General features: G+C 41.8%; 1 protein-coding gene across 5 annotated transcripts in view; it reads left to right on the top strand.

The window, feature by feature from the left end:
• PDE11A (phosphodiesterase 11A) overlaps positions 1-25,151 on the top strand; it is a 152,437-nt gene that overhangs the window by 12,810 nt on the left and 114,476 nt on the right. For all 5 annotated transcript variants that reach the window (XM_077916644.1, XM_077916640.1, XM_077916653.1 and 2 more), the window contains exon 2: positions 17,244-17,402. In XM_077916644.1, coding sequence (XP_077772770.1) covers positions 17,244-17,402 — 159 coding nt within the window. The remainder of the gene's footprint in view (positions 1-17,243; positions 17,403-25,151) is intronic.

The following is a 25,151-nucleotide window of genomic DNA, read 5'->3' on the forward strand; positions in this document are numbered from 1 at the left end:
ATGTAGCTGTTTTTGAACAAGAGTTTAGAATACCTTGGCAAAGCAAGGTTTTATGAGCAAACCCCAGCCTGTAATCTAGCTTCTGCATTTTGCTTCTCTGTTGTCTCCTCAAGGACAGCCCCGCATAAGAGTACATTGCAAAGAGCAAATCTGGAAGTTACTGGAGCACGGAGTACCAGGGCCAAGTTGTCCTTGTCTCAAAGTGGCCGCAATGAGTGAACCAGGCAGAACTTGTAATAGGCACTCCTTGCCACCAAGGCCACCTGGGCCTTAAGTGACAATGTTAGCTCAGTATAGTGGCAGTCCAAGATGGTGTCAACAAGCTACAGGTGCAAGATCCCATTCCTCACATAACAATCCCTCTGCAAGCAGAAAACTAGCATATCAGAGAGCCAAGCGACCTTTCTTAATAATGGGCTCGTTTTGGACCTGAACCAAAATGGCTGCCCCAGTTTTGCCACCGCTGCCTAAAGGTGACAAATTAGCCTTCAGTTTTGTGTTATTTCTGGAAGGATGTTGGGGGTCTTGGTGCTTTGTCCATTGGGAGTGCTTACCAGAGCGACACCGGCGGCTTTTACCCACTCTTCATTTGTAAACTTTGGTGGGCTGCTGCTGTTGTTTTTTATCTTGGACATTTAATTACATTTCAAAGTGACCTGCCCGATTCACAGTTGTCTCAATCTGGAATGGGATCTTGACAAAGGGTGAAGTCAATGGGTGTTTCAATCCACGGTGGATTAAACTTTTAAAAAGATGTTGCCTGTGAGTTGAGTGGTTTCTGGAAGCTTCTGTTTCTCTTCCTGCACCCCTTTCTACCTTTAGAGCTAAATCAGTGGTGTTTTGGAGTTCATACAACTATGACTTTTAATTTTAAACGCAGGAAAGTGTGAGGGTGGGGAGAGGAAAGGAAGAGCCCGCCATCATTGCCGCTCACACAGGTAGTGGCTTAAAATTATTGATTGATTGATTGATTGATTGATTGCTGCTGCTCTGACATGTGCCTCCCACCCACACTTGACGAACCAGTTCTTCCCACACTCCAACCAAAATGGTGCAACTGTTCTGGGGCCTTTGAAACTGCACTCTGCTTGGGAATAAACCCCAAACTAGGCTAAACAAACCCAGTCATAGCTCATTTTTTACTTGTATGGAATTTTTTTAAAAAAATAAGTGGGGGTAATGTTAAAATGGCAGCCCCTCCACCTCCAGCCCATAGTGGTACAGGTTACTTAATTGTTTTGGGAGTCTACTGTCTTATTCTGCTGCATGTGAACCAGGGCAAAGTTTTTGCCTAGGGCTGGAGTGAAGTTGACAGTGTGCTGTCAAATTCCCGCTCCTAATTTGCCCTTTTAATTGGGTGCTCCTTGATTATGAGACCAACGGCATTAAAGGAAGTCATGGACAGACGGGAAATGTATTTTATTGTACAGGGTAATGATTCGTTATTAGCAGGCTAAGTACTGGGCTTCTTCCAGTATGAAAGAGCTGTTAAAAGCAGGTCCTGGGAGGCAAGGGCAGCGTACGAGAAAGATGTTGAAGATGTGTTTTATCCAGCAGCTCTTAATAAGCAGATAACAGCTGACAGCGCTGGATCAATTCCAGCACTGTCCAGTTGCTCTCCAAGCACAGAGTGGCAGGTATTTTGGAGACCAGACATCACAGACACATTGGCGAATGTGAAAAACAAACGAGAAGTATTGATTTAAAAACTATTTAAACACAGGGTTCATTGCAGTAGATATATTTATAGAGAAAGAAACGTGGTGGTGGTGATATATGTCTGCTCAGAAGTATGTCTCATGGTGTAACTCCCATGTAAGTGTATATTGGACTGCAAATTTAATCATATATAGGCAACCCCCCGTTTATGCTCGTTCGATATGTGCACGACTGTGGCTATGTGCATTGCACCAATCTGGAAGTGACCCAGAAAGGTCATAATAACGTCTTGCAGGCTTTTTCAATGGGTTTCAATTATACGCAATTTCACCGATGCGCTTGGTACCTCAGAAGGTAAACGGGGGGATGCCTGTAATACAAATTTTCATTCCTCAATACAAATTGCATTATTATTTTGTGTAATTTATATATTCTTGTGTGAATTCTCCATGTATGCATGCATTCAAAGCTGATGGTTTCTTTTCTGTTTCCCCCCCTCATTACAGTGGTACGTCGGGTTACAAACACTTAGGGTTACAAACACTTTGGGTTACAAACTCCGCTAACCCGGAAGTAGTACCTCAGGTTAAGAACTTTGACCCAGGATAATAACAGAAATCACGTGCCGGCAGCAGGAGGCCCCATTAGCTAAAGTGGTACCTCAGGTTAAGAACGGTTTCAGGTTAAGAACGGACCTCTGGAAGGAATTAAGTTTGTAACCCGAGGTACCACTGTATAAGTAAACAAGGGTTTCATTTGTTTCTCTTTCAGGTCATGTGACTTCTAATTTACTGCCCTAAACAAATTTGCCTACCCCATCTCATGACTTAATTTAACAGTTGAGATTGGTACAAAGTTTATGTGGCAAAGAGCAGTCTAGAACCAGGGGCATAAGAGGAGGCTGGAGAGGAGGGAGACCAAGAGGCAGAGATGAATCAAGCTGGAGAAGAAGCCAGGCTGTCTTCCTCTCCTGCTGCGACCAGCTCCCCTCACGACTAGACTCCCAGAACCCAAAGAGGTATGAAGAGGGAGGAGCAAAGACAGGCAAGACAACGGAGCCTCAGATTGCTTGGGAAGGACCTGGGGGGGGGGGGGAGAGACTTAGGTAGCTGTTGGAAGGCAGGGACCTTCAGCCCCTCCCAACTGCCTCATAGGGGCAAGATCTACTGGGAAGAGTTGCTGTGCTCTCTTGGCCTGGCCTCTGAAGCTGTCTTGTTTCTTTGAATAAAGCGTTAACTTCACTGACACCATGTGTGTTAATTGCTGACTTGCTCCTGGCCCTTTAAAAACCAACCAACCTGAAATTAATGGCTCATTCCCTCCCTCCCCTTGTAGCCTCTGGCCCTTGCCCTCATATATACAATTCCAGGAGTGCCGTACAAGTATTAGAGTAATTGATGCTCACCTTAAAGGGAAAGAATACCAACACACGGTGGAAGCCATAATGTCTCTAGTTCCTTGCCTCCTATATTTAGAAGGTAAAGGTAAAGGGACCCCTGACAATTAAGTTTAGTTGCGAACGACTCTGGGGTTGCGGTGCTCATCTCGTTTTACAGGCCAAGGTAGCCGGCATTTGTCCGCTTCTGCAGACAGTTTTTCCGGGTCATGTGGCCAGCATGACTAATCCGCTTCTGGCAAAACCAGAGCAGCGCATGGAAACGCCGTTTACCTTCCCGCCGGAGCGGTACCTGTTTATCTACTTGCACTTTTGACGTGCTTTCGTACTGCTAGGTTGGCAGGAGCAGGGACCAAACAACGGGAGCTCACCCCATTGCGGGGATTCGAACTGATGACCTTTCGATTGGCAAGCCCAAGTGGCACAGTGGTTTAACCCACAGGGCCACCCGCATCCCACCCTATATTTAGAAGCTACTGTACTACAATTTCCTCCTAAACCTAGGAATATAAGAAGATGCTTAATACAGAGTCAGACCGAACTCAGTACTGTCTGCCCAGACTGGCAGTGGTTCTCCAAGATTTCAGACCAGAGTCTCTCCCAGGCCTGCGTTGGGGATGCTGAATGTAGAACATAAGACATTCTGCATGCAAAGCAGATGCTTTGCCACTGAATTTCAGCCTTTTGTCTTTTGTTGCACTCTCGGCTAGAATGCACCTTAACTAGAAGGAGGGAGGGAACAGCAGCTTGTAGCCAGGTTTTAAATTGGCAGATGTTAGCATTTGGCACCTGAACTTCATGTATTGGGAAATCAATGTCCAGTTCTATGCACACTTACTAGGGAGTAAATCCCTTTGAAGTAAGTGGGACTTAGCTTTGCAGTCAGAATATTTAAAATGCAAGTTTTCATTAAATATGAAATAAATTTCATATGCTTCAGCTATCCCAGTTTACCAATACAATCTGAAATTCTGGAGGAAAGCACTGCCGTTGCATGTTGTCAACCAGGAGTCTCTTTAACCCATACCTAGAGATGCTGTGGATTGAACCCAATACCTTTTGAATTGAAGGTATGAGCTACTGCCTTATTGCCTGGTCACACCATTGCTAAAAATACATAGCATATCTGCAAATGGAAGATGATAGTGTGAGTTTCTAGATTCACTGTTATTCTTCAAGATTTTGTTTTCTAACCATGGCATCAAGAATGTTACATCTCCCAAGTGGAGGATGCCTTTTAATGCTTGTGTATGAACCCTAAAGCCCATTCAGTTCACAGACCGGCATTTCATAGGCTGGCAAGACTCATTTTGAACTGCTGGTAATATATTCTAGGTCAGTCAAGTCGTTAGTCAAAAGAACAAGCACTCCTGTGGCTTTTTAAAACAAATTGCAAAGCAAGCAAACACAACAAGCGAAGTACTGTAGAGCCTTCCACTATATATGCTGCAATGTGTGTGGGGAGGAGTTGTTGTTGAAAGGCGAGTGGTCAGTGGCCTGGCCCTACTTCTGTCTGTAAAATATGGGTGTGTATGAAATCAATACCCTTCAACAGAGAAGGTGAGAGCATGTTGTCAGCCCCTGTGGCATTATAACTTCTGTTCGTCCGCCATTTTAGGGTGCTTTCCAATGGGCAGCTCGTGCAACCAACCCAAATTATTACCCTTCTACTTTAGGCTTCAAGTGGAATTGCAAATTGGCTTTCTACGCTACCAGGGGACTTGACCTTTTTGTATGGCTGTGTACAGGTTACTATTTTCTCTGGCTCCAGTACACTTCCATTACTGGTGTTTGAAACCATCTACCCATGGCATTAGCCACAACCTATATCTATCCTGTAGTTCCCCAAGAAATGCTGCTGTCTGTTCTGCCCAAACCAGCTTGCATCTGGTTTGAAAGTGTAAGGCACATTCATCTATAGTTGAGCTGAGAGGTGTACATATGAGATAGCTGTTGCACATGCCCAGATAACTTCATGAACATGTGCTAGCGGGGTTGCAGGTGTGGTGAAACCAAACAGATAATGTACACTGGGTCAAAACATCCCTGTCCCTTCCCTGGTGTGTACAGCAACGTGCAAATGTGAGTTGAAACATAGCAGAGAAAAGCGATCTTGCTGTGCTTTAAGCTGCTAATGTTTGTTCTAAGCCTATGTTTTTCCACACTATCGGGTGTGACTTAGCCATGTGATTAGGGAAAGGACAATTTGCCTGACTAGCTTTTTTTATTATTATATAGTGGTACCTCAGGTTACATACGCTTCAGGTTACAGACTCCGCTAACCCAGAAATAGTGCTTCAGGTTAAGAGCTTTGCTTCAGGATGAGAACAGAAATTGTGCTCCGGTGGCGCGGCGGCATCAGGAGGCCACATTAGCTAAAGTGGTGCTTCAGGTTAAGAACAGATGCAGGTTAACAACGGACCTCCGGAACGAATTAAGTACTTAACCCGAGGTACCACTGTGTTAAGAAACCTGGACCATTTATAAAAAAAGATCAGTTATTTAAGTTTTTCTAAAATCTTTATTTAAGCACTATTTCCAAATTGATTTCAAAATTTATAAAGGTGTTTTTAAAAGTTAAAATTGTATTAGAGCAAATTGGAAGATGCTAAAATAGCAATTGGAAGGACAGTAGGGAAATAGTGCTATAGCACTCTTTCACTATATTTTAATTTAAACTGTAGCAAAAAAAAAAAAAAAGGATTTCAGTGATTTTTTTTTGTTTTGTTTTTTAAAGAAATCCACAATGTTAAAAAACGCAATGGTGCTCACAGAAAAAGTAATAGTGAAAGGGTGGGGATAGTTTTACCTGCTAGTATCTCACTGCACATGTTATACTGCAATTTAAAGAAGACAACAATTTACGTTGCAGTAATGTATATTGGTATATGCACCTTTATATTGATTAATGCATTTTTCTCATTTTGCAGACTTTGTTTCCACTCCACCCTCAATAATTTAAAAATCTATATAGACACCCAGCTCTGCAGTCTGAAAGTATTATTCCATTCACATGGCACAGGCTGACTGTGCACTACCCCCTTTCTTGTTGCCTGTCTTTATTAAGGTCTTTGCTTTGATGTATAGACTGCTTAGGTCCCTATTTCTTCCTTCAGTGGTACAATATTAAACAGCAGCAGGATTTCACTTATCTGTGTTTGTGGAGTTAGCTTTATACACTGCTAGTTTAACTTCTCATCCCCATCACTAGACCCAGAAGAATCACCTTCTGGTTCTGAAGATGGGAGCTAGGGGTAACGGTCTCTGCAGGGCCTGCCCACCCATGAGGCAAGGTGAGGTGAGTGCCTCAGACGGCAGGATCCATAGGGACAGCAGTTGTGGCCTCCAATGATTGCATCACCTGCTGTGGCCTCCTCAACAGCCCTCTCCTAATGCCACCTCTGCAATGGCCTTTCGTCAGGTAACAAGGACTCCTGGTCTCCTTCCACTCTTGTTCCCGATATAGATCTTTACTCCCCTCCTCTTCCCTGGACGGATGCCATTTTATGGTTTGCCTCAGGTGCCAAAAAGTTTTGGGCCGGCCCTGGGTCCCTTTTTCTGGAAACTTGACTAGACCAACCCACCACTCCCATTGTTTAATATTGGATGAGGAGTCCATTTTTGTATCTGGTGTCGGTGCAGCAGTTTCTCACTCCGTGAGGAACGCCAAAATTTTCACATTTCCTTAATGGATGCCTTGGGTTGTTTCCCAGCATATGTCACTGGTTTCCATACGGAGATAGATAGAAAATAGTAAACGGTGGTAAATACAGTGGATTCAGCAAAGGATTGAGTTGAGAGGAGAAATAATGTAGGGAAGCATTTATGTGTGTTATATGCCAAGATATGGTTTGGATGAAAATATTGTGTAAGTAACTCTGAGTATATAAATGTAACAACAACAACCCCCCCAAATAAATACATTTTTGTTACATTTTCTTTTCTTTATAGCAATAGCACAAAAAGAAAAACGAACAGTGAAACATAACCATACAAAAGAACAGAGGATTGCCTTATACTTAAAACATTAAAAAGCATCATATATAAAGCATATTAATATATGTATCCCTGGAAAACCACATTTTGAGTCCAATACCCAGAAGCCAAATAGGAGATGTTTGGCTATTGCTCATTGTTGAAATATATCACACCATATATGCCCACATGATTGATGAGGAAGTTAACCAGAACCACTTGCAGTTGTTCCAGGGGCAGTGTTATTTCTACAGTCAAACCTCGGTCCCGAACGCCTCTGTTACCATACATTTCAGCTCCCGAACGCCAAAAACCAAGAAGTAAGTGTTCTGGTTTTTGAACGTTTTTCAGAAGCCGAATGTCCAACGCAGTTCTGCTTGAGTGCAGGAAGCTCCTGCAGCCAACCGGAAGCCATGCCTCGGTTGTCGAACATTTCGGAAGCCAAACAGGTTTCCGGAACGGATTAAGTTTGACAACCGAGGTTTGACTGTACTTGCTTTAACTGAACCTGTGAGCTTCTCAGCTAGAGCTATTCCCCATACCCTCTGATAATAAAGATCTCTGAAGTTATACAAGCCAAAAAGTGCTTTGAACTGAATCTGTAATTGACACTCTCAAAGCTATATGAGTGAAAAGCTGTTCCATCATTGAAACTGACTATAGTTTTGTGCTTTATGCTGAAAGACATAGAATGTAAACACAATGATGTAGATAAAGTGCACAGCATTCCACACAGAAATCATGTTTCTTCAGATGATAGTGGTTCAGAGATAAGGTGCAAGCCTCAGGGGTAATCTCCTCCAATTCCTTAACCTCCCAGCTCTCACATATTCCCTCCAATCCCTCTGTTGCTTGCTGTAATCAAAGTTTTCTGGGATGCCCAAATTGGTTGATGGGTAGCTCTAACCATCATTGCCCCAAACCATGCTTGTTTCAGTTATTACCAAACCCCATACTGGTTTCAAATTATAACCTGGAGGCAATTCAGAGCAAGTTAGGAGAAAAGCACAGATTAGAGAGCTCACGTTATTAGTTCCTGAAGAAACACCAAAGTTTTCTGTAGAAGTTCATGTGGGTCAACGGCTCCATCATCATCCAAGGGTGAACTTAAGAGCTATGTACTTTGAAAGGAAGGCAGAAGAGTAGCCAGGCTGTGGTGCTCAGGTTAGCAACTCTTGAAGAGACCCCCAGAGGTCTAAATTTGTTGCTTTGTTGTTTTGCCCTTTGCAACCCTCCTTTTGTAGGTTTTGTAGTTTAAACCACTTTCAGGTGGTATATACGTAAATGTACTATACAGTATATATAGGAGTCTGGTTAGTGATGTATGGAAGTGAGAGCTGGACCATAAAGAAGGCTGATCGCCGAAGAATTGATGCTTTTGAATTATGGTGCTGGAGGAGACTCTTGAGAGTCCCATGGACTGCAAGAAGATCAAACCTATCCATTCTTAAGGAAAACTTTGGCCACCTCATGAGAAGAGAAGACTGCCTGGAAAAGACCCTGATATTGGGAAAGATGGAGGGCACAAGAAGAAGGGGATGACAGAGGACGAGATGGTTGGACAGTGTTCTTGAAGCTACCAGCATGAGTTTGACCAAACTGCGGGAGGCAGTGGAAGACAGGAGTGCCTGGCGTGCTCTGGTCCATGGGGTCACGAAGAGTCAGACATGACTAAACGACTAAACAACAACAACAAGGAGTCTGGTGTGATGTAATGGTTAGAAGATCGGACTAGGACCTGGAAGACCAGGATTCAAATCTTCACTTGGCCGTGAAGCTCACTGGGTGACCTTTAGCTAGTCACCATCCCTCAGCTTAACCTACCTACCCAGGATTCTTGTGAGGGTGATAGGAAATGGAGCTCCTTGGAGAAAAGGTGGGATGTAAATGCAAAACTAAATGAATAAACAAATATATCTTGGTTAGTACCCTGATTCAGATGTCGCAGTAAACCAAAGAAAGAGAAAAATGTAATCTTCACAGGTAAGCGAAGGAGTGAAAAACAAACCCGTGGCACATTCCTAGTCTCAGAGCTAAGTCAGTATATGTTGGTTGTGCAACATTTCAAAAATGCTCACCGTTCCTTAGTCTAACCTACTTCACAGGGTTGTTGAGAGAATAAAAAGGGAGGGCATACACACCACCCCAAACTCTTTGCAGGCATGGCCAAACTTGGCCCTCCAGATGTTTTGGGGCTACAATTCCCATCATCCCTGACCACTGGTCCTGTTAGCTAGGGATGATGGGAGTTGTAGGCCAAAAACATCTGGAGGGCCAAGTTTGGCCATGCCTGCTTTAGAGAAAGAGTAGGATAAAAGTTAAATAAAAAAAATATATTAATGAGTTTTCTCTGACTTCCACACCCTAATAGGTGACCTGGTCTCAGCTTAAATCTTTCACAAGCACCACTTGATATGGAAATTTCCCCTTTTTGTCTTATTTCAATAAATTAATTTCACATTTAATCATTTTACATTGTCTTACCATACATTATTATTTTTTTGTGTCTTGCTTTCCATACATGAAGGCAGTGCTGGTTTGATTGGCTGCATTTTTCATTCAAATAGGAACACAAATTAAAATGCCTGTCTTTCACATCAGTTGGAAGTACTTAGTACAGTCTAGATAAATTAGCTTAAGTGCAGCAATAATTCGGGAAATTAAAGGCCAAAAATGTTACAGGTCTTAAGTAGCAATCTCATTACAAACATGGGAAATGAATAAAGGCTGCAAAGTTGCTCTTAGAATGATTTTGCCATAATTTTAAATGTTGCTTAGTTTTTATATCCTGTGACAAATGGACGCTTCTCTTTTCTTCTTTATAGTTGTGTTATTACTAGGCATATTTTCCATAAAACACCGACGTTATATAATTGTGCCGTAACTGAAGTTTAAATCTTGCATACATTTTCATCAAGAAAAGTTAACCCAGTAGACATTTCCCTACCTAAATCAAATCTCTTAACATATTAAAAATGGATCCATAGAGGGTCCAAGAAATTACAGGCCAGTTAGCTTAACTGGGGAAACAGTTGGAATACATGATTAAAGACAGAACCACCAAAGATAGATCAAAGGAAGGAAAGGTTAGTTGCATGAGTTGCCTTCCACTTGTGCAGTACTTGATGCAATCCAATGAGCCCTCTGAGAGTGCCTTTTCTTATCAACGCCCCCCCCCCCCAAAAAAAAATTATGGAGCTGATATTGCTCTTTCTTCACAACTTGCTGTTGGATAATTCAAAAGAGGTACCTTAGAGTAGAGGTTTGCAGAAATTGTGTCCTCATCACGGAGGGTATGTGTTGTGGTGAAATAATCAAGATTGACCTCACCGTTTGTGTGGGTGGGATCATTTGGATAGCCACAACAACCCGATTGGCTCCCTCAGTTGCCGGGGCAATTCTGGCCAATGGGGTTCAGAGAATTTGCAGCCAGGGGACCTATTTATACCGCTTCACATTGCGTCAAGCTTCCTCAAAGCGCCTCGTGCATTGGATCACCCGCCCACCTTACCTATATTTAGGGTCTTGCTATGACCTTGCTCTCCTGCCAACCTAGCAGTTCGAAAGCACGTCAAAGTGCAAGTAGATAAATAGGTACCGCTCCGGCGGGAAGGTAAACGGTGTTTCCGTGCGCTGCTCTGGTTCGCCAGAAGCGGCTTAGTCATGCTGGCGACATGACCCAGAAGCTGTATACCGGCTCCCTTGGCCGATAAAGTGAGATGAGCGCCGCAACCCTAGAGTCGGCCACGACTGGACCTAATTGTCAGGGGTCCCTTTACCTTTACCTTTGTGCCCTTGCTAAGCCGTCGTGGGTCGTCTGCTTTTGGGGCAGGGGCCCGGTAGGAATTTTCCCATTTGGCTGATTGGCTGGTGCCACTTGGATTTCGCCTGCCGCATAGCAAATTGTCACAACTTTGTAAGGTTAGGCGTTGGTTCAAGGTGTGGTGGAGGGGAGGTTGTCACACCTGCCCCTCCCAATGTGCGATAGGGTATTCCATTAAAGGAATCCAGGTGCTCGCCATCCTTTTGTCCGATCCCCTTCCAGGGGTTAGGGCAGGGGTCAGCAAACTTTTTCAGCCGTGGGCTGGTCCACCGTCCCTCAGACCATGTGGTGGGCTGAACTATATTTTGGAGAGAGAAAAAAATGAATGAATTCCTGTGCCCCACAAATAACCCAGAGATGCATTTTAAATAAAGGACACATTCTACTCATGTAAAAATACGCTGATTCCCAACCTCTCCGCGGGACGGATTGAGCAGGCGATTGGACCGCATCCAGCCCACGGGCCTTAGGTTGCCTTCCCCTGGGTTAGGGCCACACCAGAGCACCTGGGAGCATTTTAGGGTGAGGGTACGTCTGTGGGAGGACCAATGTTCCCCCAGTATGTTTACCCTTACTGACTTCTGCCGGTGTCCAGTTGTCAGTGCTGCTCTGCTGGAGGTGTAGGTGCAGCTAGTCGAACCAGTGCCTAAGCAAACCACTCACATTCTGTAATCAATAAAGTTGTGGCCAAAATTATGCCAATAACCTTAAACTAATATTGGTGTCAACTGTGTCTTTCTTTGGGAGGTCTTGGGGGTCTTCACACGCAAGATAGTAGACGGTTGTATTCCTTAATGTGTACAGTAACTCGGATATAAATTTGAATGTTTATATGCGGATCATCCCAGAGTATGGTTCATGGGAGGAACTGGCTCCACTTCTTGAGCCAGGACTTCAGTGTGCATCGGCTCTTGCTCCCGTTTTGCGCTGGTGGACCTTGGGGTTCTAGTTAAAAACAAAGTGGACTCCACATGCCCACGTTGCCCATGCTTGCCCTCGAGACAGACAGTTTGGAGTTTTGTAAGTGATATCACTCTCTACTTCTGGATATACAATGCCTTCTCTCATCATCTACCAAATACAGTAAATTCTTTGGTTTCTGCTCCTCCCTGCGGACTCACAGCTTTTATGATTGCTTGTAGACATGGATCAATAATTTAGAAAGCCCTAATAATCGTAGCACGTCTTTCCTTTTTGCAATTAGCTCCTGTGTGCATTTTGGTTCTTCTGTAACAAAGAGCATGACATAATCAACTTTTTAGTACCACTGCTGAAATTGACTTCCAGTCAGTAATTCAAATGCAATAAAGGAACAGCTGTGAATGTAATGGCTTGATAAAATGCTCTTCTGCTTTATATTTAGGATATTTCTTTTCGCACAACCATATGACACCTACTCTGGGCTAATTGCATTGTAATCCACTTCATTACCTGGGTTATGAAGGCAGAAGATGAGCTATTTTGTAAGCATTATTTTACCTAGTACTGAACACTCTTTATGTGTTGGGATCATTTGTACCAGCAGAGATTTGTTTGAGAGTACTGCGTATATTGGAGGAAGTTTTCAGCACCATCCTGAGTAGCATTATTAAAAACCATTTATCTTAGGCTTTTGGTTTGTTTGTTTTTTTAAGATCAAGCATAAGTAACTTAAGGGAGAACTTGTCTGTGAACACAATATAGCCTTTGTAGAAACAACTAACATTAAGTATCCTCCTGAGGCACAAATAAGATCTAATATATAAGAACTTCCAATATAATTATATGTGTGTGTGTGTGTGTGTGTGTGTGTGTGTGTGTGAAAGGGAGAAGGAGGGAGGAACCACACCAAATCACCTCAAACTGAGAATCACAATCTGGAAATGTTAATCCAAACTTGTAATAAAGGTGTTGCCTTTAAGAGAAACAATAAAATATGTGAAGTTGAGATTTAAATGACCCAATATACATATATTAATGGCGCCCTTTATTGACTAGAAGCATAGCAGTGTAATCCTATATATGGCTACTCAAAAGTACTTCATACTGAGTTCATTGGGACTTACACCCAGGTAAAAATGTATAGAGTTACAGTCGAACATTGCTTTGCTCTATAAATACCCAAAAAGTTAAATTGTGCATTATGGGTGCCTTCAACCGTAAGAATTTTACGAGAGTGATTCAGTCGCCTGTCAGAACTTTTGGTTTCCACATTGAAAGTGAATTAAAGTTCTTTGTCACCCTAGTAAAAGAACTCCATTAAAAAAAGAAAACAAAACTGAACTTTTTGCTGTTTAAGATGGGGGAGCACATTAATAAGTCTGGGATGAAGATATGACTAATGGAATGATGTGTAAACACCATGCAAGCAAATTAAGATGATTACTTATTATCGTATAACTTGGGGATCTTTCCAGCTGTGTGATTCTGATTCTATGAAATATTTTTAAATGCATGTTTGATAGCTATAGTATAAATACTCGTTAGTACCATTTGTTCGATTTGGAGGCAGGCTCCTAAATCTTCCTAGTTGTACCTGAGTGAGCAGAATAGTGAGAAACATCTGCTAGCCAGGAGAAATTATAGGGATCAGTAAGACAAAGTGGAAGTCCAAATTACATGATTATTTTGAATCAAGACCCTTGATACTGATGGCTGGTTTCATTGGATCTCTTTTCAAAAAAAGTGGCAGAATAGTTTTGAATTGTAGAGTTGGAAGGGAATATTCATACTTTCCCACTTTTACTTTATATGAACACATGCCTTAATAAAATATATTTCTGTGTGGACTGGTAGATGAACATTTTTTAAAAGACACGGTTATGTATACCAGTAATTTGAGGTGTGTGCCTGTGGGATACTGAAAGAACAAGTAACTGAGAATCAAAGAATTATGTTTGGAAGGGAACCTGAGGGCCACCTAGTCCAATCTTCTGCAGTGCTGGACTTTCAACTAAAGCATCCCTGACAGATGACCATCCAATCTCTGCTTAAAAACATCCCATGAAGGAGAGTCCCCCACCTTCTGAGGGAGACCGCTCTACTGTCAAATAGCTTACCATCAGAAAGTTCTTCCTGACGTTTAGTTGGAATCTCCTTTCTTGTAGCTTGAATCCATTGGTTTGAGTACTACCCTCTGGAGAAGGAGAAAACAAGCTTGCTCCATTGTCCATGTGACTGTCAGGAGCTCAGCCTACACTCAAGTAGGACCCTGGCAGAGACACATGCCCAACTGGCATGTTCTCTCCCTCCTGGTCGATCGTTCAGGAGCTTCAAAAGCTTTCTTCAGCCTGAACATCACAGCGGCCGATGCCAACAGACATCGGCACACTTAGGGATCCCCAGAGTCTGCGCAGTTTGCGTGACAGACCTCAGCAACTCAGCATTTTGGCTAATCTACTTTATTTACATATAAACACACACAGAGCATGCATCATGGCTCCCTCTCTATCATCAGACAGCAAAGAGAAAAAGAACAAAGGACAATAGTCCCACTTTACGGAACACAGTAACACAAACATTCTGTCTCCGTCACTTCCCACTATGTGGAGTCAAAACATATACCGTCATGTGAAAGACAACAATCCCATGACTGCAGTCATGGAACAGGAATTCTAACAGTGACACCCCTTTAGATAGACCTCCTCTTATCCAGGCTAAACTTATTTGAATGTGTACTCCCTGGTGTAGTTCATTGTATTTTCACATGTTATCTTCTGTGGAAAGTAGAAGTGCACATTATCCATCCAGCATTATGTTGGCAGGCATGTTTCCAGGAGATTGCCGTGACACTGTTTTGCTTAATTTTTTACTATTAATATTCTACAATATTGTGTTGCATTTTCCACTCCCTTAAAACACTTTTTTTACTATAAGAAAGGAGGCAAGACAACTGGCATAGCTATGTAATTACACTATTGGTAGATGTATTCTTCTTGAAAGAAAGAAAAAAAATAATATCGTGAGAGAGAAATTATGTAATTTATGAAGAAGCTGTATGTGTTTTACAACTTACATATATAAAAGGGTGTATATATGCTGAGACTTAGAAATATTTCTTTAAGGGTTCCTCTTTTTTATTATAAGGACTGTTCAAAGTACATTTAAAAGTTAATTTCAAAGGGGAAATGTTTGCTTTAAAAAAATGGTAGTTTATAAAACAAGACAACCCGATACAAGACAGCCTTGGCAAAAGTGATATAACAGGAATACACAAAGAGAAAAGATTCTGGGGGAAAGTATGCATTTATTCTCTTCGTTTAGGTGGCAAAAGTGAAGCCAAGGTCCTTTGGGACCTTCTTTATATCTCCTGTAAAGAAAAGAAGTTTTGATTAGGTAACATAGTTCTTTTATCTTCCATAAGTAAACCTCTACCAGTGTGAGGAATCCAATTAGAGACTACTGTAGAGACATAAATTGATCCAGTCAAGAGAGAAATATTGAATGCCTTAAATTTTTTGAAGTATGAAATGGACTGGAGGCAAATAGTCAAGGATGTAGGAATGTTCTAGATTTAGATGAAGTGAGCAAAATACCAAGGGACCGGCGTAAGAAAATATTTTGATACTCTGCTGTGCTTTTTGTTGTTGTTATTAAAAAAATCCATATCTGTTTTGACAATAACCATACAACAAATTGGATTTCTGGGATTTACATTTTCTTGAGACCCTTAAACCTTTGATTTAGGTGATGCTGTGTGGTTTTGTTTAGATATAATGCTTGTGTTGTTGCACAATTTATAATCAACACAAGATATCCATGATAAAATTCTAGCATACATGTGTGGATCTTTCAGGGGCTTAAGCTCCCATCTTGCTGTAGTAGTAGTAATAATAATAATAATAATAATAATAATAATAAAAACTTTTATTTATATCCCACCCTCCCCAGCCGAAGTCATGTTCAGGGCAGCTAACATCAGATACATAACATTGGTATAAAATCAAACAATAATTAAATTACCTCCTAAAAACATGTCAAAATCAAATTAAAGTCTAATTAGATGACTTTCCGCAGGGTAAGGGTTGGGAACAGTAAGTGTTCATCGGCCCAACTGTTTACGTTGATCTTATATGGGCCTGTGAGAATGCTGGGAGGCCTCTTTCATATTAGTTCTTATACAAAAAGGAAAGGGGAGTCAGACTGAACCCCGACTAAAGGCCTGGCGGAACAACTCTGTCTTTGCAGGCCCTGCGGAAACATGTCAAATCCCGCAGGGCCCTAGTCTCTTGTGACAGAGCGTTCCACCAGGCCGGGGCCAAGGTTGAAAAGGCCCTGGCCCTGGTCGAAGCCAGCCTAATCTCTCTGAGGCCCGTGATCTCCAAGGTGTTATTATTTGCAGACCATAAAGTCCTCTGTGGGGTGTACCAGGAGAGGCGGTCCCGTAGGTATGAGGGTCCTAGGCCGTATAGGGGTTAAAACCAGCACCTTAAACTTGATCCTGTACTCCACCGGGAGCCAGTGCAGCTGGTATAGCACTGGATGAATGTGATCCTGCGGCGAAGACCCCGTAAGGAGTCTCGCCACAGCATTCTGCACCCACTGGAGTTTCTGGGTCAGTCTCAAGGGCAGCCCCACGTAGAGTGAGTTACAGTAATCAAGCCTGGAGGTGACCGTTGCTTGGATCACAGTGGCAAGATCAGGGCGAGAGATAATAGGCTGGGATGGTTGTGTAAGAATAGTTCAATTATTGCTCTCTACTATGTATTTGAAAAAAATTGTTTGAACTCACATCTAGCAAAACCCAGAGCTAGCACCCAGGGTGCACATATGATGTAGGAGTGGTTTGACATTAATGATGGCACCAGTGCTGATAAATGCTTCACAGAGCAGAGATGTGCGCTGCCACTTCCAGCTCTTGTGAGGTTGACGACGGGCAGTTAGCTTATGGGCTCAAAGTGCAGAGGAGGCACTTCTGAAACACTTAGATCCTAAGAATTTACTGATGTGACCTTTGACTCACTTCTTAGGCAATGCAAGATTCAAGTAAAATTGAACAGGTGGATTTTTTGATCAGTTGCAACTAATGTGTATATTTTAAAAAGTGCTATTTCAAGTCTCCTAGTGGATTTATAGGCATTCTATCTGAATAATCCAAACCGGAGGGAAATATACTTAACCCTAAGAAGCAAAGAAAAAACCAGGAACACGTGGGGGGAGGGAAATAACATTTGTATAAGTACAATATACAGAAATGCAATACGTGACTATGTTTATGATTGTTACCTCATGCACTACAAAAGCATGCTCAAAGTTAAGGTTTAGCAAAGGCCAGATAGATGGAATCAATCACTATCAAGTTTGGTGAGTTCAACCTGGGAAAAGTTTGATGGTCAGCACTGCAATAGATTGAATGCAGAAAAGCATTCTGTTGTAAGTCCCAATTATAACCTTTTCTTTCTGTTTGGGTAGGATCGCCGCTTTAATGACGAGATTGACAAACTAACTGGATACAAGACCAAGTCATTGCTTTGCATGCCCATAAGAAACAGTGAGGGTGAAATTCTTGGCGTTGCCCAAGCGATAAATAAAACACCTGGAGGTGCTCCTTTCACCGATGATGATGAAAAAGTAAGATATTTTTTCCTTTTTGCTTGGCAGTATGGATAACATCTTACATAGCTGTTTTCTCAGATGTGTATTAAGGTTTGCATCTTGATTCCCATAAAGCAAATGCATCGTTCTATTTGTAATCAAGTATTATTTTTTTGTATTGTTCAGGTGACCTGCCTTTATTCCACATATCTTTAAGAATCAGTACATTTATTAAGTAATCTGTCTCCCTCTGCTCTGTATTTTGTAAAACTCTTGGTGAAGTTGTTATTCCATATTTTGAGATAAAGCTCACAATACAATTATCACTAAAACCGCAGTGACTTCTTCGGCATTTCCTTCTTATACGAGGCAATATATTCAACCATTTATTTGTTGTATTTGCTATATTGTCATCACTGGAAAGCTTTCGATTGGTGGCTATCATTTTGCAAGACTTCTAGGCTGCCCAGTTTTTGTTTTTGTTTTGTTTTTAAAAGATACCTGCCTTATGATGACCTTTTTCTCTTCAGGGACAACTTTAGCCTCATCACTGCCTAAGGTGAGTCACAAATGTCAATGTATTGAGTGGCTGGCTCAGTCTCTACAGGGAGGTGCCATTTTCCCCATTTTCATCTGCAGGCAGAGTATTTTCTCACCAATCTGTATGCAACACAGAACACACGGCAACTAGAGATGCTCATTTCCCAAGCCATTTAATGTGGTGAATGCGTAACCATATAGGCGACATCTGCCTAAACGCAAAGGAGAATTTCACATTTTCTGGAAATGCTTTATGTTTGTCCCTATGGGTGTTGGTAAAACTCTTGCCATATTGATGGATGCTAAGTATGCCTACTTTGATAAGTGGTCATTTGTATTCAGCTTCAGCTATGCTACTGAAGTGATCAGACTGAATTAATTGAAATCATTAACAACACGCATGTCTTTTCCCCCTACTCTTTTGGTTAAATATTCCCTACCCATTACACTTGACTGCATCCAAAACAGAGGCAGCAGTAGGCTCAGCACCAGTCTGGATTTTTAAAATCCTGCTTTGAAATGTAATATCGTCTGGTACAAGGGCTCAGGCACCAGATGTTTGGCTTCAATTTCAACTGTGTGTAAAGTTATCTTATATTTTGGCCATTGCTATAATCTCTAAATTTCAAAAGGTAAGTACAATTACAGGGGGAAATGAAGTTTAACGGTTTGTTGTTGATTTATGGTCAAGTACAACTTGTTTCTTCTAATCCATTTACACTTTCAACTGGCAAAATCTATTTTCTAAATTCTCAGTATATTTCCATTTCTTCCAGCAGAGCCAGAATGCATCTAATTTTGTGTGCTGATATGTATACTTGAATTAGTTAATAAACGTCAGTTGACACACTGCCTGCTCATTAAATTAGCTATCTCTACTTGCCTATTAGAGGGACGCGGGTGGCGCTGTGGGTAAAAGCCTCAGCGCCTAGGGCTTGCCGATCGAAAGGTCGGCGGTTCGAATCCCCGCGGCGGGGTGCGCTCCCGTTGTTCGGTCCCAGCGCCTGCCAACCTAGCAGTTCGAAAGCACCCTTGGGTGCAAGTAGATAAATAGGGACCGCTTACTAGCGGGAAGGTAAACGGCGTTTCCGTGTGCGGCTCTGGCTCGCCAGAGCAGCGATGTCACGCTGGCCACGTGACCCGGAAGTGTCTTCGGACAGCGCTGGCCCCCGGCCTCTTGAGTGAGATGGGCGCACAACCCTAGAGTCTGTCAAGACTGGCCCGTACGGGCAGGGGTACCTTTACCTTTACCTTACTTGCCTATTAATAGCTATACACAGCAATCTGTAATCGCACGTAAGAAAAATCTCTGCAGTTGGTATTTATGACTAAAGCAGTCTCCTAGCAGACTCCCTTTGCTTGTAGTGTGTGGGTGTGAGGGGGAAGAAATCAGCCTTCATTCTTGTGTCAACAGTGCGGGGTGTGCAAGAAAGGTGGTGGGAAGCTAATATCTAGAGAATGAGATTATAAAGAGGAGAGAATAAAAGTGATGGATGGAAAATTCAGAGAAAGAATCAAGGTGGAATGGGTGGTAGGTAAAGGAGAAGAACGGAAGAATAATCGGGAGTCGGGAGTCTGTAATGAGACAAGAGAGAGGACAGTACATAAGTGCAAGATGCTGAAGGGGATAAAAAGACAAATAGGATTCAATTTAAAGAAAGAAAAAGGAAGGGGGAGGAATAAGAATGTTGAAATGACGTGCACAAGAAAGTATGTGCTTCTGCTAAAACCAGGAGAAGGAAAAGGAGAGGGAGAAGGGGAGAAAAAAGGTGAGCCATAGGAAAGTATGGCTGCCCATGAGAGGAAAGCCTTAAAAAATAATAACACACATAAAAGGGAAATCAAACATTGTTAGCATTATTGAAGGAATTTATGAAAGGAAACAATGTTATAGAGAAATGTAGTTTTATACATGTGCCGAGTATGTGAAAGAAATTAAAACCCACTGTAGGTGCAGCTGTGTTCTCCCAGGTGAGCGTTCCCAAGGTGTAACTTCTCTGCTGACAAAGTTTGTAGTGTTGAGGGAAGTGCTAAATGCTGCCCTCACTGGTATCTGTTAAGGAGTAGAAGCCCATTCCCCCATTGAAATTCTTACACCGATTATCACATGATCAGGTGAGTGAGTGAAAGTTCAGGCAGGCAGCTAGTTGCCAGCTTCCAAAAAAGGAGCAGACGACTTAAAAATGCAATCCTAGAGGCACTTCAGTAGTTTAACACTGTAGTATTGTTGCTGGGTGGGTATATTTTTCCTTCATGAATGCATTAATTAGTAAGCCTTTGCAGAATATATACTCATGCTCATGGAGATTGAACAAGTTTCCAGATATTATTGGTCAGTTTCCTGACAGTAGAGGATTCCTTGCACCTTTGGAATAAAAGCATATAAAGTAAAAACGCAGCAAACAACAGACACATACTGTTAACTTTGTGCATTGCTTTAGTCAGAGCAATGAAGAGAGAGCTAAATAGCATGATTAAATAAGGCGAGGGGGCTAGCATATCGATTCATCTGCAAATTAAATTATTGTTTTTAATTAGAAGTACACAGTGGCAATATGTATGTACTTAGGTCTTAAAAGAAATGCCTTAATAACAAATAAAATATTTAGCAGCGTGCCGTTGTTCAAGTCCATGCATATAATCACATTAGTTAGTGGTGCTTATAAACTGGTAAACTGCATGTATTTCACAGGTCCAGGTTTTCTGTGTCTCCATTTTTTTGGGTAATCTAGGGCTCCAATCCTATGTACATAAGTCCCAGTGAACTCAGATTAATATGTAGAAGATTTGATTGCATGACAACCATGCTAAATTACAGCATTAATTACGATTGCAAAAGTCACACATAGTGAATGGTTTTCCAGTGTGTGGCTAATTTATTTTACTTTTTTTTTTTTAACCCAGAGAGTTTTTTTTGGGGGGGAATGCAGTCCAAGGAGATTAATACAGCACAGAAATTACAATTTAGGCTTACATCAACTACGTATAGAATCGTGGGCCAATTCAGTATACGAATACTGTTTATTTACTTGCATATTGTATGAGCTTGCAGTTATCCGTGTCTGTTAATTTAACAGAGAGCTTTATTCCTAATGTGGAGTCCTGACAGGTGTTTTCTGACATTATGAGTTATGGATAATAACACCAGCAGGTAATGTTGTCAATACAATAGCCTGTGATCTGTGATGTCTTTTTAACCTTCAGGTTTTTTTTTACTTCTTTGTTTATCTCTCACACAAAAGCTTGTACAATATGGAGACTTATAGTGCCATTGTAATGGCTGCTGTTCACTTATAAGTAGAGCAGTTTTGGAGCAAACAGCTTAATATGTATGGCGCAAACACAATTGTTAATCTGCCACAGGGGTTCCAACCGCACTGTCAAGGCTCTACCTTTCAGCCCACTAGAACTCTGTTCTGCCCAACAAATTCAAACCGCAAAACTCCTTTTAGCTGACTCTGTTCATCCTAAGCTCTGGTACTGCATTCCGAATGGTAAAAAAGATAAAGGTAAAGGACCCCTGGATGGTTAAGTCCAGTTAAAGGCGACTATGAGGTGCAGCACTCATCTCGCTTCAGGCTGAGGGAGCCCGCATTTGTCCGGGTTGTGTGGCCAGAATGACTAAACCGCTTCTGGCGCAATGGAACACCATGATGAAATCCAGAGCGCACGGAAATGCCGTTTACCTTCCTGCTGCAGTGGTACCTATTAATCTACTTACACTGGTATGCTTTCAAACTGCTAGGTTGGCAGAAGCTGTGACAGAGCAACGGGAGCTCACCCCATTGTGCTGATTCGAACTGCCAACCTTCCAATCAGCAAACCCAAGAGGTTCAGTGGTTTAGACCACAGCGCCACCCACTCCCAAATGGTAGATTGCAGGATAAGTAAAGGTAAAGGTACCCCTGCCCGTATGGGCCAGTCTTGCCAGACTCTAGGGTTGTGCGCCCATCTCACTCTATAGGCCGGGGGCCAGCGCTGTCCGCAGACACTTCCGGGTCACGTGGCAGGATTGCAGGATACAGACCAATTTATTATTTTCATTAAGTTCCTTACCACCTACCACGTTAGCTAGCCAGAACCTTTATAATAGGACCATTTATGGAAAGACAAACAAATTCTCCATGTAATTGATCAGGCTTGAATAAGTCCTGCCCAAGTGTAATCATAGGTTGTGTACTAAGCTGGAGGTGTTAAAGATTTATTTTTTTGTCTCTGAGCCTTTCTGCTTCTGACAGATAAAATATTTATTTTGGAGCATAAACATTCTGTCTTGCCATCACCAAAAGTTAGTGTACGGCATCTTTGTTCCCACTGAAATGCACGTTGGGTCTACATACCCAAATGCATAATGTAAGGAGGACTTTAGATTAAGAGGGGATGAGGCAGTGACTAGTAATTGCACGTCAAACATCAATTCAAACAGCCCCTTATGAAACTTTACTTAACCAAAGACAATGGTAAAAGCAATCATAGTTGAACTACTAAATTGATTAAAGTGAGCAATACTGTATTGGTAAGCAATAAGCAAGGAAGTGGAGTTGCTTCTCTCCTAGAGTTCCCAAGAGAACTAGTAAAAGTAATTACTTAATACTATTAAGTTCTGAACTAGCCCTCTGAAAAGGGGGGGAATATTGATTTCCCATTTTCAGCATACCGAAGTAATTTGTAATGCATTTACAACCGTTCTTACAACTTCCTAAACAAGACAGTAAATAGTCTTGCCTCCACAGCATTGCAATCAAGAAACCTTGGTTTGTTAGCTTCTTCTCAACTATTTGCCCTAGTTTTCACTGACGTAATAGATGAAACCTACAGGAAATCATTCCGTTCAAATAGTCTCATCAGATCATCAGCTGCATTTACTAACAATGTTGGAACAACAAGAATCTGGTTATTTTTGTTATCTAATTATTTTCGAAGCACTACCAAGCAATGGAAATCATGCTAGATTTCTCTTCAATGGTTGTACTGTTTTGTTTGCAGAAAGGATTACCGCAGAAGTATGGGCATAATTTAATTGGTTGTTATTTAGTTGAATCTGCACATTACACAGTGGGTTCAAAGAGTTTTCAGACTCATACACGATGTCTAGTAAGAAGTGAAGTCCATGAAATCATGAATGGTGTGGGAAGAGAAATAAGGAACAATAGATTACTATTGTTAAACAATATTGTTAAATTTATACAGTATTGAAGCAAGAGAGGATTTATCTGCACCAGATTTAAAACATGTTTGTTTGCTTTTTTAACATAACACAGTTCATCTGTAGAACTGTCCACCACCAAAAAAATATTCAGCACTACAGATGCATTCCAAAACGACTCCACAAATTCATTAACTGTTATTTAATGGGTAACAAGTTGTTTATAATGTTTCTATACTGTCATAGGCTGGATACCAGTAGAGTCTAGGGTGCAATGTGAGATTGCTTCTAAATAGGATTCAGGAGAGAATAGTTGTGGAATTGTATATCAGGGCTATGTAATACTTTTGCTGCTTGCAGTTAAACTAGATGAGTGGCCCAGTTTCTCCCAGTGATTGTATTCCTAAACCCTAAACCACTTGATGCCTTCTTCTAGAGACCCAAACTTGGGTCTGAAGCTGTTTTTGGACTACAACTCCCATCATCCCTAGCTAGCAAGACCAGTGGTCAGGAATGATGGGAATTGTAGTCCTAAAACAGCTGGAGACCCAAGTTTGGGAAACAATGTTCTAGAGACTTAGATCTAATACATCTGGCTCTAAACGGTAAGAACATTGTATTTTGCAGGTTGGTTCTGCTGTAAATCAGTTGGTATAATGAGATATGTATTGTAAAGCACATCATTCAGTAAAAGAAGTGCTAGAAAAATTTATAGTAGGAATATTTGTAGGATAAAGGTTATCCAAAATAGTGCTGAACACCAGGAGTCGGGTGTTGGATGAGACATTGCTGTGAACTGAACAAGTCATTTAACATTTTCTTCTTTTTGTGTTCCCTGCATATACAAACAGACATAATAAATCTCACTCTTGGATATCACTAGTGTTAAATTATTGTTGGCATCCGGCTGTCTCGGGAGACAGTGGAAGAGTGCGCCTTCAGAGGTAAAGTCAAAGTGTTGGAGATTTACAGCACCTGTTGTGGCAGTAGAGACTGATAGGGGAGAGACATGTTTTATTTCAGGTGGGTGTTTGGGTTGTAGGTGTAGAAGTTTGGTTTGGCTGCTACCGGGGCACCATGATATTTCTTCTCTCTGCTTTCCTCCCAGTATTATTTATGCTGGTGATATAAAGTATTTTGAACAGCTTTTATGGGAGCTAGTATCATGGTCCAGAAGAAACTTTAATAGCCAGTGACATGCTCTTTAATTTTGAATGCATGAGTCACAACCACTTTTTACCTGTGAGATGTTGTTACGTTTAATGAATATGTTCCAGGAAAGGGGGGGAAACGGGTCTAGATGTCTTCCTCTTCTCTGAAATGAATACCACTGTCTTCCTCCCAGGAGCAGTTTAAAGATTAGCTGATGTGTCTGCACAGCATTTTGGAAGCAGACCATCTAAGTGCTCCAGTAAATTGAGTGCCTCGGCTTCTTCAATGCCTCTGTTTTTAAAAAGTTCAGAGGATGTGGGTGGTAGAGGCATATTTTATGGGATGGTTGATGATTGACCATCTGCCCTGAAGCAAGTTTAATAGGGGGAATTCAGACCTTTGGAAGAACAGGCTTCATCCTGGGTTCTTCCAGACTTGGACCATTTAGCAGCATCCAATCATTGCTGTTTTGCTTTAAACTGGAAGTGTAATAGCAACTCTGCAATGGCTACCTGAGTTATTTCCATCCCAGCTGGTCATTGTAAGAACTATAACTTTAAGAACTTGTATATGAAATTGCTTTCCTTCCCCTCCTCCTTCCTCCTCCCTTTTTCTTTTGTGACATAGTTTTTAGGTTGTAAGCCTGAGAGCACAGACTGCCCTTTCAAGTGTTGTTTAATTGGTATGGAAGATGATGCGGAAGATTATTTTGGCTAAAGAGTGTGGTGAAAATGCTTTAAATATAAAATAAAGAAAATAAGTACAGTTGTACCTTGGATCCCAAACGTGGATCCCACCTTGGTACTTGGACGTTTTGGCTCCCGAACGCCACAAACCCAGAAGTGAGTTTGCCAGTATTCTTTGGAACCTCAGCATCTGACCTGACGGGGCTTCCGCGGCTTCTGATTGGCTGCAGGACCTTCCTGCAGCCAATCAGAAGCCGCACT

The sequence above is a fragment of the Podarcis muralis genome, chromosome 1 (genome assembly GCF_964188315.1).
Source record: "Podarcis muralis chromosome 1, rPodMur119.hap1.1, whole genome shotgun sequence".
In the NCBI taxonomy this organism is placed as follows: domain Eukaryota; kingdom Metazoa; phylum Chordata; class Lepidosauria; order Squamata; family Lacertidae; genus Podarcis; species Podarcis muralis.